The sequence below is a fragment of the Danio aesculapii genome, chromosome 7, assembly GCF_903798145.1.
Source record: "Danio aesculapii chromosome 7, fDanAes4.1, whole genome shotgun sequence".
Taxonomy (NCBI): Eukaryota; Metazoa; Chordata; class Actinopteri; order Cypriniformes; family Danionidae; genus Danio; species Danio aesculapii.
Genome location: NC_079441.1, coordinates 67,965,889 through 67,981,599, shown reverse-complemented (window position 1 = coordinate 67,981,599; position 15,711 = coordinate 67,965,889). Strand labels below are relative to the sequence as shown.

The window sequence follows — 15,711 nt, the reverse complement described above, 5'->3', positions numbered from 1 at the left end:
GCTGAGCTTTAGGGGGTGGGGCTATCTATCAGTCCGACCAATCATAGATGAGGGGAGTGTTTAAAAACTAGTCTACACTTTAATAATAAAATGTTCCCAAAAATTTTTCCCAACCATTTTTTTTTAAATTAAGTTAGCAGTATTTTTAATATTTTATTTGATTAGTGGGCGGAGCTAAAAATCTATTTTGATTCGATTTGCTCGCTGCGACTCTGATTGGTGGAATTTCTGTACAGAATCAATCAGTTATTGTTTGTTGTACTTCTTTATGGAGCATTTTAAACCGCTGAGCTTTAGGGGGTGGGGCTATCTATCTGTCCGACCAATCATAGATGAGGGGAGTGTTTAAAAACTAGTGTACACTTTAATAATAAAATGTTCCCCAAAATTTTTCCCAACCATTTTTTTTTATTAAGTTTGCAGTATTTTTAATATTTTATTTGATTATTGGGCGGAGCTAAAATTCTATTTTGATTCGATTTGCTCGCTGCGACTCTCTGATTGGTGGAATTTCTGTACAGAATCAGTCAGTAATTGTTCACTTTAGTTCTCTATGGATAAAATGGAGCATTTCAAACTGCTGAGCTTTAGGGGGTGGGGCTACATATTAGTCTGACCAATCACAGATGAAGGGAGTGTTTAGAAACTAGCGCACACTTTAATTAACATTTTCTCTGAAAACAATTAAAGCATTTAAGCCTGTTGGTACATTTGTGTGAGAGTTGCCGTCGGTGCATGAAGCGTGATTGTGGTTTTACACTAACGGAGCTAAACATTTGCTTTCGAATGCGATAGACGCATCTTGATCTGCCGTACTCATTGACGTATTTGCACATATTCACGGTTGGTCCCGGAGAGACGTCGTGGATTAAGACGATGCTCCTGTTGTTTGACGTGACCAAAGCTGGACCTCGTCATGGTTTATGTACGTTAAGAGATGCTTTATATTTCCTCTCAATGCCAAGGAGCTGAGGTTTATTTTTGTACTTCATCATTTTCATGCAGATTGGTAAACTGTCGCCCACTACGGTACTAATTATTCATGTATTTAATGTGAGAAAGCATGCCCTATATAAATATATAAATATATATAAAGACTATATTATAATGTGATTATTTGTATAAAATATAAACTCTTCTGTTTATAAGAAATTGTTTTAATATCCGGAGCATAATGTATATTTTTAAGTTTCTATTTTAGCATGCAGTAAACTGCTGGATATTTTCATTGTGTTAAATTATTGAATTGTATTTTCAGTTTAGGAGTTGTTTTACTGATTTAGTAAACGGACGAATGCGAGCACTTTTGCTGTGTGTCAGCTATAGGACTGTACTTTTGTTTTTTCGAGTGGGTGCTGGCTCATCGTTTCATTTCAGATGCTGCTATGCTTAGTTTTGAGCAGAAAGCTGTATTTTTAATTCACTTTTCAGCCAAGTAGCAATAAAGATTTTTACTGTGAAACACGGCTCTTGGATCTCTCAGCGTTGTTTTTCATGCATGTCTTGAAATACTTGTAGTTAGTATAATATAAAGAGAGGGAAGACAAAAGATTGTGCTTGATATTTGAGCCGTTCGTTGGCAGCAAACAAAATTAATGGATGATAATATACTGAAATAGTTTAGTTTGCAGAATTGTGTCCCATATGCTTTTTTAAATGTGCGAAATGTCTTGTGTTTATTGGTTTGCGTCCAATTAAAAATGTGATTAATAACTGATGACAATCTACAGAAATAATTTAGTTAGCAAAATTAGCTAGAACGCATTTTTTAATCTGTGAAAAGTCTTTTATTATGGGTTTGCATCCTTTCAAAATTGTATTTATTAACTGATGAAAATCTACAGAAATCATTTAGGTTGCATAATTAAATATAATGTATTTTTTAAGTGCCCCATATGCTTTTCAAATGCATGAATGCCTTGTATTATGGCTTTAATCTACAGAAATAATATAATAAAATAATAATAATAACACTTTAAGTGCTTTTTAAAATAAAATGTCTTGTATTATGACTTTGCATCCATTTAAAATTTGACGAAAATCTACAGAAATGATTTAGTTTGCATAATTCATTGTCTTGTATTATGGGTTTAATCTACAGAAATAATTTAGTTTGCAAAATTATAACACTTTAAGTGCTTTTTAAAATAAAATGCCTTGTATTATGGGTTTGCGTCCTATCAAAAATTGTATTTATTTACTGATGAAAATCTACAGAAATCATTTAGTTTGCATAATTAACTATAACTCTTTTTTTAAAGTGCCCCATTTGCTTTTTAAATGTATAAAAAGTCTTGTATTTATGGGTTTGCATCCTTCAAAATTGTATTTAAAAACTGATGAAAATCTACAGAAATCATTTAATTTGCATAATTAAATATAATGTATTTTTTAAGTGCCCCATATGCTTTTCAAATGCATGAATGCCTTGTATTATGGCTTTAATCTACAGAAATAATATAATAAAATAATAATAATAACACTTTAAGTGCTTTTTAAAATAAAATGTCTTGTATTATGACTTTGCATCCATTTAAAATTTGACGAAAATCTACAGAAATGATTTAGTTTGCATAATTCATTGTCTTGTATTATGGGTTTAATCTACAGAAATAATTTAGTTTGCAAAATTATAACACTTTAAGTGCTTTTTAAAATAAAATGCCTTGTATTATGGGTTTGCGTCCTATCAAAAATTGTATTTATTTACTGATGAAAATCTACAGAAATCATTTAGTTTGCATAATTAACTATAACTCTTTTTTTAAAGTGCCCCATTTGCTTTTTAAATGTATAAAAAGTCTTGTATTTATGGGTTTGCATCCTTCAAAATTGTATTTAAAAACTGATGAAAATCTACAGAAATCATTTAATTTGCATAATTAAATATAATGTATTTTTTAAGTGCCCCATATGCTTTTCAAATGCATGAATGCCTTGTATTATGGCTTTAATCTACAGAAATCATTTAGTTTGCAAAATTATAACACTTTAAGTGCTTTTTAAAATAAAATGTCTTGTATTATGGCTTTGCATCCATTTAAAATTTGATGAAAATATACAGGAATAATTTAGTTTGCAGAATTGTGTGCCCTATGCTTTTTTAAATGTGCGAAATGTCTTGTGTTTATTGGTTTGCGTCCAATTAAAAATGTGATTATTAACTGATGACAATCTACAGAAATCATTTAATTTGCATAATTAAATATAATGTATTTTTTTAAGTGCCCCATATGCTTTTCAAATGCATGAATGCCTTGTATTATGGCTATAATCTACAGAAATAATATAATAAAATAATAATAATAACACTTTAAGTGCTTTTTAAAATAAAATGTCTTGTATTATGGCTTTGCATCCATTTAAAATTTGATGAAAATCTACAGAAATCATTTAGTTTGCATAATTCATTAGAACACGTTTTCTTAAGTGCCCCATAAGTTTTTCAATCTATGAAAAGTCTTGTATTATGGGTTTATTCTACAGAAATAATTTAGTTTGCAAAATTATAACACTTTAAGTGCTTTTTAAAATAAAATGTCTTGTATTTATGGGTTTGCGTCCTATCAAAAATTGTATTTATTAACTGATGAAAATCTACAGAGATAATTTAGTTTGCATAATTAACTATAACTCTTTTTTTAAGTGCCCCATATGCTTTTTAAATGTATAAAAAGTCTTGTATTATAGGTTTGCATCAAAATTGTATTTATTTACTGATGAAAATCTATAGAAATCATTTAGTTTGCACAATTAACTATAACTCTTTTTTTTAAGTGCCCCATATGCTTTTTAAATGTATAAAAGTCTTGTATTATAGGTTTGCGTCCTTCAAAATTGTATTTATTTACTGATGAAAATCTACAGAAATCATTTAGTTTGCAAAATTAATTAGAACACATTTTTTAATCTGTGAAAAGTCTTGTATTTATGGGTTTGCGTCCTTCAAAATTGTATTTATTAACTGATGAAAATCTACAGAAATCATTTAATTTGCATAATTAAATATAATGTATTTTTTAAGTGCCCCATATGCTTTTCAAATGCATGAATGCCTTGTATTATGGCTTTAATCTACAGAAATCATTTAGTTTGCAAAATTATAACACTTTAAGTGCTTTTTAAAATAAAATGTCTTGTATTATGGCTTTGCATCCATTTAAAATTTGATGAAAATCTACAGAAATCATTTAGTTTGCATAATTGTGTCCCATATGCTTTTTTAAATGTGCGAAATGTCTTGTATTTATTGGTTTGCGTCCAATTAAAAATGTGATTATTAACTGATGACAATCTACAGAAATCATTTAGTTTGCAAAATTAATTGGAACACATTTTTTAATCTGTGAAAAGTCTTTTATTATGGGTTTGCATACTTTCAAAATTGTATTTATTTACTGATGAAAATCTACAGAAATCATTTAATTTGCATAATTATTTCTAATGTATTTTTTAAGTGCCCCATATGCTTTTTATATGCATGAATACCTTGTATTATGGCTATAATCTACAGAAATAATATAATAAAATAATAATAATAACACTTTAAGTGCTTTTTAAAATAAAATGTCTTGTATTATGGCTTTGCATCCATTTAAAATTTGATGAAAATCTACAGAAATCATTTAGTTTGCATAATTCATTAGAACACGTTTTTTTAAGTGCCCCATAAGTTTTTCAATCTATGAAAAGTCTTGTATTATGGGTTTATTCTACAGAAATAATTTAGTTTGCAAAATTATAACACTTTAAGTGCTTTTTAAAATAAAATGCCTTGTATTTATGGGTTTGCGTCCTATCAAAAATTGTATTTATTAACTGATGAAAATCTATAGAAATCATTTAGTTTGCATAATTAACTATAACTCTTTTTTTTTAAGTGCCCCATATGCTTTTTAAATGTATAAAAAGTCTTGTATTATAGGTTTGCATCAAAATTGTATTTATTTACTGATGAAAATCTATAGAAATCATTTAGTTTGCATAATTAACTATAACTCTTTTTTTAAGTGCCCCATATGCTTTTTAAATGTATAAAAAGTCTTGTATTATAGGTTTGCGTCCTTCAAAATTGTATTTATTAACTGATGAAAATCTACAGAGATAATTTAGTTTGCATAATTAACTATAACTCTTTTTTTAAGTGCCCCATATGCTTTTTAAATGTATAAAAAGTCTTGTATTATAGGTTTGCATCAAAATTGTATTTATTTACTGATGAAAATCTATAGAAATCATTTAGTTTGCACAATTAACTATAACTCTTTTTTTTAAGTGCCCCATATGCTTTTTAAATGTATAAAAAGTCTTGTATTATAGGTTTGCGTCCTTCAAAATTGTATTTATTTACTGATGAAAATCTACAGAAATCATTTAGTTTGCAAAATTAATTAGAACACATTTTTTAATCTGTGAAAAGTCTTGTATTATGGGTTTGCATCCTTCAAAATTGTATTTATTAACTGATGAAAATCTACAGAAATCATTTAATTTGCATAATTAATTCTAATGTATTTTTTAAGTGCCCCATATGCTTTTCAAATGCATGAATGCCTTGTATTATGGCTTTAATCTACAGAAATCATTTAGTTTGCAAAATTATAACACTTTAAGTGCTTTTTAAAATAAAATGTCTTGTATTATGGCTTTGCATCCATTTAAAATTTGATGAAAATCTACAGAAATAATTTAATTTGCATAATTAATTATAATGTATTTTTAAGTGCCCCATATGCTTTTCAAATGCATGAATGCCTTTTATTATGGTTATAATCTACAGAAATCATTTAGTTTGCAAAATTATAACACTTTAAGTGCTTTTTAAAATAAAATGTCTTGTATTATGGGTTTGTGTCCTATCAAAAATTGTATTTATTTACTGATGAAAATCTATAGAAATCATTTAGTTTGCGTAATTAACTATAACTTTTTTAAGTGCCCCATTTGCTTTTTAAATGTATAAAAAGTCTTGTATTTATGGGTTTGCGTCCTTCAAAATTGTATTTATTTACTGATAAAAATCTACAGAAATCATTTAATTTGCATAATTAATTATAATGTATTTTTAAGTGCCCCATATGCTTTTCAAATGCATGAATGCCTTGTATTATGGTTATAATCTACAGAAATATAGTTTGCATAATTATAACTCACTTTAAGTGCCCCATATGCTATTTTTTTTTTTTTTATTGGTGTTTCACAAGACAATACATCACTGTATACAATGCAACATAGGAAAAATTACAGTTTGTCTTATTTTTCTTATTTTCCCCACTATCCCCTCAAAATAAAATAAATTTAATTTATGAATTATAAACAAACATATCCTCTAAAGGAAAGTAAACATAATGATAATAAATTATGCTTTTTTAAATCTATGGAAAGTCTTGTGTTATAAGTTTACACCAAACAAAAATGTATTTATTAACTGATGAAAATCTACAGAAATCATTTAGTTTGCATAATTAATTATAACTTTTTGTTTAATTGCAACATTTGCTTTTTTTTTTTATTTATTTTTGGTCTTTCTGCCTTTATTAAGTGGATAGGACAGTATTTCTGACAGGAAGAAATGTCCTTGAGCCGGGATTCAAACTCGGGATGCCCTGAAGTGCTACTGCACCACATGTCAGCGCGCTAACCACTAGGCTACCGCTCCGACAACATCTGCTTATTTGATTGTATGAAAAGTCTTGTATTATGGGTTTACATCCTTTCAAAATTGAATGAAAATGTACAGAAATCATTTAATTTGCATAATTAATTATAACTCTAGATGCCCCATATGCTTTTTAAATGTATGAAATGTATTATGGCTTTGTGTCCTATAAAATGTTTTATTTATTAACTGCTGAAAATATGGAATAGTAATTTAGTTTGCATAATTAACTATAACACTCTTTTTTTTTTAAGTGCCCCATACGCTCTTTCAGAAAAAGTCTTGTATTTATGGGTTCGCGTCCTATCAAAAAGCGTCCTATCAAAAGATTTATTATCTGATGAAAATCTACAGAAATAATTTAGTTTGCATAATTAATTATAACTCTTTATTTGATTGCAATCTCTTTATTTGACGCTGTAAAAATACTCCAATCCAAACTGGAATCTCTTTAAAATAATAATTAACCTATGACTGTGTAATATATAACAGTTTGTGTAAGTTTACACTTTGAAGACTTAAATATTCATTTGATGGTAAAGATTATGTGACGTTAAAACTTTAATATAAAAATCAAAGCATAAAATAGGACAAATACATAATTTTGAATATCTTCAGGAATTATTTAGTATATTAAGACGTTCATTTTGTGCAGCTTGATGTTCAGTACATTGTGTATTCCTTTTAATCAAATTAGTAAAATAAAAGTACTTTTATAAAAATACAACCAAAAAGTCCTTTAGAATAAATTCTCGACAACAATAAAAAAGGAAAAATACGTAGACGCTGCACAAATACTAAACTCCAAACTGAAATCTCTATATTAAATACAGATCTCTAAATACAGATATTTTGTGTAATTGTACACCTAAATTTTATTAATATATAGTGTTCCTTGTTAATCAAATCCTGGTAACACTACAATGAGTTAATGTATGTAACAACTAAACAATGAACAACATATTTATAACGATATTTCTTCATCTTTCTTGATGTTAATGTCAATAAAGCTGTTCATTGTTAGTTCATGTTAACTCATGGGGAATTAACTAATGCTAACAATTTGGATTTTAATAATGAATAAGAAAATGTTCACGTTAGTAAATACATTAACCTTATAGAAATTTATGAAGATCATATAAAAGCACATATATAAAAGTACGAATAAGTCATTTATAATAAAATAAACTCACAGAAGCAACATAAACATACCAAAAACATAATAGTAAAAAAGAAAAAATATCCTTCTGCTATTCTAAAATACTAACCAAAGAGCTCCTGAGCTTCTTCGCATGTGTATTTCCATCTGAAATGCTTAAACCCTCACAGATTGTTGTCTTCTGCCGGGCTCTGCTTCATCTTCCTCACTCTTCTGAAGGCCCTAATAGCAAACACTGCGCTAACAGGGAAAATAATGACCCCCAAAACACCAAACAGCCCACCGGCGACGTCTGCGCCGTTGAAATTGCACTCGAACCCTCTGAGCCCTTTGCCGCTGTACATGGCTTCCCTCTCCTTGCAGATGGAGTTGTTGTAGATCTCCTGCAGCTTGATGAAGTAGAAAGCAACGGCGGGAATAAACCCAAAGCCTATGAGCACATCCAGCAGAGCTTCGCCCAGGAGGAGTGGAGGGAATCGGTATGGCATCCGGAAAACTCCCAGAGCCAGCAGGACACCGGCGTAAAACATCAGTGCGCCTCCGCAGGCCATGCTGAAGATGTACGGAGGCAGTTTGAGCTGGTAGAACTGGTCATCTAGTTGTTGGACCTTCTGCGCCTCTGCTCCTGTGAAAGCGTTGGCTCCGCCGTAATAGTATTGGTATAAACCGCCTAGGCTGGCGATGTCCCGATAGCGACCCGTGTTATTGTAGTTTACTCCAGCACAGATGATGATTAATAGGCTTAAGGTGAATTCTAAGCCCTGAGAGATGCCTGAAACACATTAAAAGGGATAAATCACACATGAATGGAAATTTACTAACTATTAATAGTGACCCTTCGATTTTGTCACACCATAACAAACAACACCATAATCTAGGCCAGTGGTTCTCAAACTTTTCACCAAGTACCACCTCAGAAAAAAACTGTCTCTCCAAGTACCACCATAATGAGCAGTATTGAAATACAGTAGCGTAGTAGGCATAATTAAGCAGCTACAGCACTGCACAGTTCAAAATCGAGGCAGATTAATTCCTATTATTAAGATTATGTATTATTGTCAGCATTATAAATAGTTTAAACATTAACTTGTATTTTAATATGAGTTGGAATTACATATTTAATTTAGAAATTAGATCTGCTTACTGCTCGTCACTAACAGCAGGCCTATGTGTGTCAGTGAATTAATGCATACATACAGTGCTTGACCAACTCATACGTGCTGTATTTTCGTGACTTGGTGGGAATAAGATCACGTTTTAAGTGAAGCGTGAAGTTCGCGTTAACCATGCACCGACCACTGTTTTCAAGCAGACGGTTCGCTGTCCCTCTGTCTGTGCATACGGAGACTAGGGATGGGATGATAACAACGATATACTACGGTTTGGAATAGTCAAGGTTTTAAAAGCGCCCAAATTTTCTGCAATACTGTTCCTAAGGTATGACTAAGATTTTCTTTATTTACTTTTTTTTTTTTTTTTTAGGACAACAGTATCATCAGCAGAAAAAATATCCAAACATGCCATCTTAAATTGTAAAGAAATCTGTGTTTTTGAAACTAATGAAGACGGCAGAAGTCAGTGATTCATTTGAATTGTTTAGCCTGACATGTTTACTGCTCCAAAATATTATAAATCTTTCAAAAATTTCAATATATTGTTTTCAAAGGGGGAAAAAGTTGTTGTTTTTTTACTCAGAAACCGTGATATTTTTATCCAACACACACACACACACACACACATGCACACATCACGACATGTGGAATTTTTTTCTTTCCATTTGGCGTGTGTCATGGAATTTAATAACACACACCAAATGGAAAGAAAAAACTTCCAGATTTCGTGATGTGTGTGTGTGTGTGTGGTCCTTTACTGTCAGCCGCGTGTGTGGATCTTGTCAGAAAATATGGTGAAAAGTCCTACATGACAGTAATAGTTTGATCGCGGTGTTTACTTCAATAATGCCACTAATATATGTATAATCGACATCTTAATTCCTTTTCTGTTTAGTTCAGTTATGACTTTAGTCTGATTAAGGTCATCAAAAATCGCTGTTTGGAGCTTATGTAGGCCTACAGTTCAACATTCATGTTTAACTGAATAAACAGTCAGTAAACACAAGTACATCTTATTGAACAATTTATGTTCACCAGTTATCATAGTAGAACAGTTTCTCAAGCAGTTTGTGATGCATTTTGGAAACAGGAGATGAGTCCCTGGTCTAATGCGCTACCTGGCTTGAGAGGCCCGTTCTCAAAGACTTACTTTTAGTCATTATTTCGGTAGCACACATATTCTGAATGCTTTGGCAGAATTCAAATGAGCCATTTTAATCTAGATTAATTCCAAGATTATAGTGAGAATAATCTAGATTTAAAAAAATGTATCTATGCCCACCTATTATATATATTAATAATGTTTTTCGTTCTTCAAAAATGGTTTTACAAAATAAAACATTTTTACTGCCTTTACCTCTGCTTGTTGTCAAGTATCTGAGGTTATAAAGTGCCTCTTCACGATGATATGTTTGACTGTCATCATAGTACGAAGATGAATTTTCTGTGTAACTGCTGGGCCTGTAGAAAACAGTCGCACAATCAGGATTGAGGTAAAGCTGGTTTTAGATTCACACATATGGACTTTCTCCTGAATAATATAAGTTTACAAAAAATATTCTTTGCAAATTCTAGATGGTGAAATCATATTAGCAGCAAATGACTATCAAACATTGTTCACAGTCAAATAAATTGTGCTAATGATGTTTTCAAGTCATGCCTACATGTGATTTCAGACCGAAAAGCCAAAGTACCATAGTAAACATTATAGGTAGCATGTCACAATAGTCACTGAATGGGCACATTCCTAAACAATTAACGTGAAAAGAGCTTAACGTGTCTTAAAGTTCTTAAACATCAACCAGAGAAATCCAAATTTCTGTCAAACTTTTCTTGTAATAAGCCTAACTTCTATAAAAAGAACGAGTCCCAATTCCAAAGATAAAGTGAAAAACATCACATCACACATCACACTTGGGGTCCTTGGTCAGTATTAAGGTACGTTAAGCCTAGGCCAGTCACAGTATCTATTTTTGTTGTACGATACATTGCACCAAAATATATTGCGATAAACGATATTATTGTCATTCTAGGACAGGCATGGGCAAACTCGATCCTCGAGGGCCGGTGTCCCTGCAGAGTTTTGCTCCAACACTAATCAAACACACCTGAACACCCTAATTAGTGTCTTCAAGATCACTAGAAAGCTACAAGCAGGTGTGTTTGATTAGGGTTGGTGCAAAACTATGCAGGGACACCGGCCCTCCAGGATCGAGTTTGCCCATCCCTGTTCTAGGACCATTTTATTCCACTCATTATATAATGCCAGAATGACAATATAGTATCATCATAATGCAAGTACACTCTTTCAAAGAACACATCATATTTTATTCTTAAGAATATTTAACTTATAGTCATTTTAACAGTTTAGTTAAGCCACGTTAAATTGTTACCTTATAATGGACTTCTATAGTGAGAATGCTTAAAGTGATATTGTTCACTTGATGTGCTAAAATAAAAGCTTGTTTTTTTTTTTGCAGAAAGTGTTTATGAGTATATCCTTATGAGTCTTTAGATCAGGGGTCACCAAACTTGTTCCTGGAGGGACGGTGTCCTGCAGATTTTAGCTCCAACCCTTATCAAACACACCTGAACAAGCTAATCAAGGTCTTACTAGTTATACTTGAAACATCCAGGCAGGTGTGTTGAGGCAAGTTGGAGCTAAATCCTGCAGGGACACCGGCCCTCCAGGACCGAGATTGGTAACCCCTGCTTTACATGTTAAGTTAAACCACATTAAGCTCTTCTAATGCACTTCAATGGGGATAAAACGCTTAACGTGACATTGTTCACTTCATCCATAGAATCAGAGCTTGATCTTTTGCTAGTAGTTATTTTTAATTACAAGTAAATGTAATTAATGCTTTTGTGTACCCCACTTGTTGAGGTACGTTAAGCTTTTTCTTTTTATAATGGCCTTAAAACACATAACGTGAAAATTTTCACTCGCTAAAATTACAGCTCATGCTTTTGACAGAAAATGTTTGTCATGAGTAAAATTTGATTTTCCCCGCTTGTTGTTAAGGTAACTTACATTCAGTCACTTTAAGCTTTTTCCTTATAATGGACTTCAATGGGGAGAAAAAGCTTAAAGTGATGTTTTTCACTTTATCTATGCAATTGGGACTCTTATTTTTATAAAAGTTGGGGTTCATTCATTAATTTTCTTTTCTTAGTCCCTTTATTAATCTGGGGTTCCAGCTGCAACCCATTACTGGGAAACATCCATGCACAGATATACACTACACCTTACCCAATTCACCTATAGCGCATGTCTTTGGACTGTGGGGGAAACCGGAGGCAAACTTCCACATGAACACAGGGAGAACATGCAAACTCCACACAGAAATGCCAACTGGCCCAGTCGAGGCTCGAACCAGCGCCCTTCTTGCTCTGAGGTGATTGTGCTATCCACTGCACCACGTTAAGCTCTTTTCACGTTAATTGTTTAGGAATGTCCCCATTCAGTGACTATTGTGACATGCTACCTATATTGTTCACTATGGTACTTTGGCTTTTCGGTCGGAAATCACATGTAGGCATGACTTGAAAACACCATTAGCACAATTTAATTGACTGTGAACAATGTTTGATAGTCATTTGCTGCTAATATGATTTCACTATCTAGAATTTGCAAGGAATATTTTAGTAAAATTATATTATTCAGGTGAAAGGTTTCTCTGGTTAAATTTTAGGTCATACCTGTCAACCCTCCCGTTTTTCCCGGGATTCTCCCGTATTTTACAGTTCTATCCATCTATCATCACGTAAAAGTATTTTCTCGTATTTCTCTGAGGAGTGGCAAATAGACATTATAGTAGAGCCGAGCTATACGCAACCCATACCGCCGAACCACCAGGGGCCGCCCCTTGCTCTTAAATGTGAGTCTGTTCTGTGCTTTCGCTTTGTTCAAGCATGGAAACACATTGAAATAAATATAAAAACCGCGGGATTCCCTTTCATTTTCATTACAGGTGCCGTCTCCCCTTCATATGCAATCCTCAAAACAATCATATAGCGGTGCATAGTGATAAACAGACGCTGTTTCCCAAACGGATTCTGTACACGCGATTTGAATCGGAGCGAAAGTTTGGGTTTTGGGTGCGTGTTTGAACAGACATATACACATAATTAATAGTAATAATATCTAAAGATGTCGATCTTGGTGGGGTTATTTTCCAAACACAACTAATTTCGTCCTGAATGAGCATAAAACGTCATTAAAGCAATCGAATGCTTTCATTATAACATTAAATGTGTACATTTTTAAAGTGACACATGTTATTTAATGTAATCAAGCGAAAAAATCTAAATAAATAAGAGATTCTTTTGTTGCTCTTTAATCAGAATGTGTAAGTTATACAGTAAAGAAATGGCTAATGATATTTGATAGCCTGAATCTATTTCATTATAATAGCATATTAATTTTAATAAGCTGAACTGTTTGCTAATGTATTTGCTGCTAATGCATACTATTTTTTTTCTTTTGTAAATATTAATTATAAAACATATTATTGACTATTTAACTCAGTAATAAGTCTATTTACAATGAAACAGCTCCAAGTTAACATGTTTAGTACTTAGGGGATTTTTTAAAGGGGGGGGGGGGGGGGGGTGGTGGAATCCCTTATTATGGTGGACATATCCCTTATTTTCACATCCCAATGTTGACAGGTATGTTTTAGGGTACGTTAAGCGTTTTAGATGAATGTCGAATGTGTGAATATAAAACCAATTTTTACCTCAATACTATCAGGGCAGAGAAAAGCTTGAATTCTGATTCATGTGGGTTCATAAACATTAAAAAATAAATCTCCAACCACTGCTTACGCGGCCTGACTGTGGTGTCGGGTGTCCTCATACACCCGGGGGTCCCTCTGGGGGTCAGTGTATCTCTGTTTATCTCGGGGGTTTCGTGATCTGTCTTCTCCGTCTGGCGTCCCCCTGTCCTCTCTGTATCTCCTGTCCTGTCTGTGATCATCTCTTTTGTCTCTGTCCCTTGTGTGATGATGTCTGTTTGAACCTGCCATCGCCTAAAAAACGAGGAAATGCGTATTTACCTCACATATGCACGTTCACGTGAATACATACAAAGTTCCCGAAACCATTGCGGCATGGCGTTTCTTTATCAATAAACTGTTGCGATTGAGTTGCTTGTAGGCGGTGTATTTATTAGTTATGCATGTTATTAAGAAAGACTGTTAATCATATTGCTTAAATAGTGTGACGGTGTTTAAGTAAACGTTTTATCAGTTAGTCGCTCCGTATTTGCACATTCCTCAATCAAATAAACTACTTTAGGTGGCGAAGATATTACAAGCAACTCGGTATTAAACCAGATTGTTAACTTTAAGCCTACCTTTGATCAAAAAGACCGAAATGAGCAGGGATTTGTCTAAGTTTCGTTCTGCTTTCTGGTGTTTTGCGGAGAGACACACCTGTGAAACCTGTCTGACTGACTCCGCCTCACTTTTTACGTCATCGCGCTACGCCATTACATATGCGATCTAAAACAAAAGTTTTTTTTTTAAATATTATATAATATAATATAATATAATATAATATAATATAATATAATATAATATAATATAATATAATATAATATAATATAATATAATATAATAAATTCTAATCAGTTTCTTTAAGTTAAGTAAAATAAGTTAAGTTAATTTCAACGAGTAAAATCAATAGTTTAAATGAACAGGTTAAAAAAAGAATTTTAACATGAAAGTTCATGTTACTGATTATAATCTCACGGACAATAAAACAAATAAACAACCAAAAATAATAATAAATGCTCAAAAAGATGAGAGGGGCCTGGATGCAGTGCAATCTGAGCTGCATCCAATGCTTTTTAATGTGCTAACCTAACCCCACCCATAACCCTACCCCTCGCAGTGACATCACTATCTCCATTGAGTACATTGTGTCTGACATTGCATCACTGAGATATGCAATCTCAGCTTGCATCATCATGGCTGCATCCAGATACTATTGGAAAAGATTTGTAAATACATTCAAGTGGATAAATTACTACTAGACACTTACAGTGACTTTGAAATGTTTATTTGCTATCCAAGATCCATAGGAATGTGGTATGTGGTTCCTTATGCCAGTGTTTCCCAACCCTGTTCCTGGAGGCACACCAACAGTACATATTTTGGATGTCTCCCTTTTCTGACCCACTAACTTCAGGTGTTGAAGTCTCTTCTGATGTTATGATAAGTTGATTCAGGTGTGTTTGATTAGGGAGAGGTTGAAAATGTGGACTGTTGGTGTGCCTTCAGGAACAGGGTTGGGAAACACTGCCTTATGCACACAAACAGACATGTTTGTGGGAGTTGTAGTTCTTGCATAGTAGAATTATAATGCTAGCAACATGTTAACCTAATTAATATGTTCTCTTCAGGTTAACCTATTCACAGGGGCGGATTTTGGGATTTTGGGACCCTAAGCAATTCCAGCCATGAGGCCCAAAGTTTCTAAAATGCACCTTTTGTACTTTAAATAATTATAATTTTTTTATTTTTTTGTTGTTTTTTTCTTATTTTAGCCTCCTTTTCTACATTTTATCATAATGCAAAATAATAATAGCATGTAAAGCATCTAGTAAAACTTTTGAAATGATTTATTTTCTTAAAATGAGTTCATAAATAAAAAATAATAAATTAACTATTTAGTTTTTACAACCAAATCTTGACTGATTTGACTGCTGAATTGGTTCATGATTGAGGATAGGGGACACATTTGAGCAAATGTGACAATTACGTTAAAACTTAAAA

At 32.4% G+C, this 15,711-nt stretch overlaps 1 protein-coding gene across 1 annotated transcript; it reads right to left on the bottom strand.

Annotated features, from left to right (window-relative positions):
* Positions 1-6,076: 6,076 nt before the first annotated feature.
* Positions 6,077-14,376, bottom strand: marveld3 (MARVEL domain containing 3). Its single transcript, XM_056462984.1, has 4 exons — positions 14,289-14,376; positions 13,760-13,962; positions 10,287-10,390; positions 6,077-8,589 (listed from the first exon to the last, which is right to left on the bottom strand). The coding sequence occupies exons 2-4, from the start codon at positions 13,957-13,959 to the stop codon at positions 7,982-7,984; spliced, it is 912 nt and encodes a 303-aa protein (XP_056318959.1). The 5' UTR covers positions 13,960-13,962; positions 14,289-14,376; the 3' UTR covers positions 6,077-7,981.
* Between the last annotated feature and the right edge of the window lie 1,335 nt (positions 14,377-15,711).

What these genes read in the sequence shown, in the direction of transcription:
- marveld3 (XM_056462984.1), bottom strand. Translation starts at nt 13,959, where the DNA reads ATGGCAGGTTCAAACAGACATCATCACACAAGGGACAGAGACAAAAGA. An exon ending in CGACACCACAGTCAGGCCGC is followed by an intron (nt 10,391 to 13,759) that starts GTAAGCAGTGGT and finishes TGTTTTCTACAG; the next exon opens with GCCCAGCAGTTACACAGAAA. An exon ending in ATACTTGACAACAAGCAGAG is followed by an intron (nt 8,590 to 10,286) that starts GTAAAGGCAGTA and finishes AATGTGTTTCAG; the next exon opens with GCATCTCTCAGGGCTTAGAA.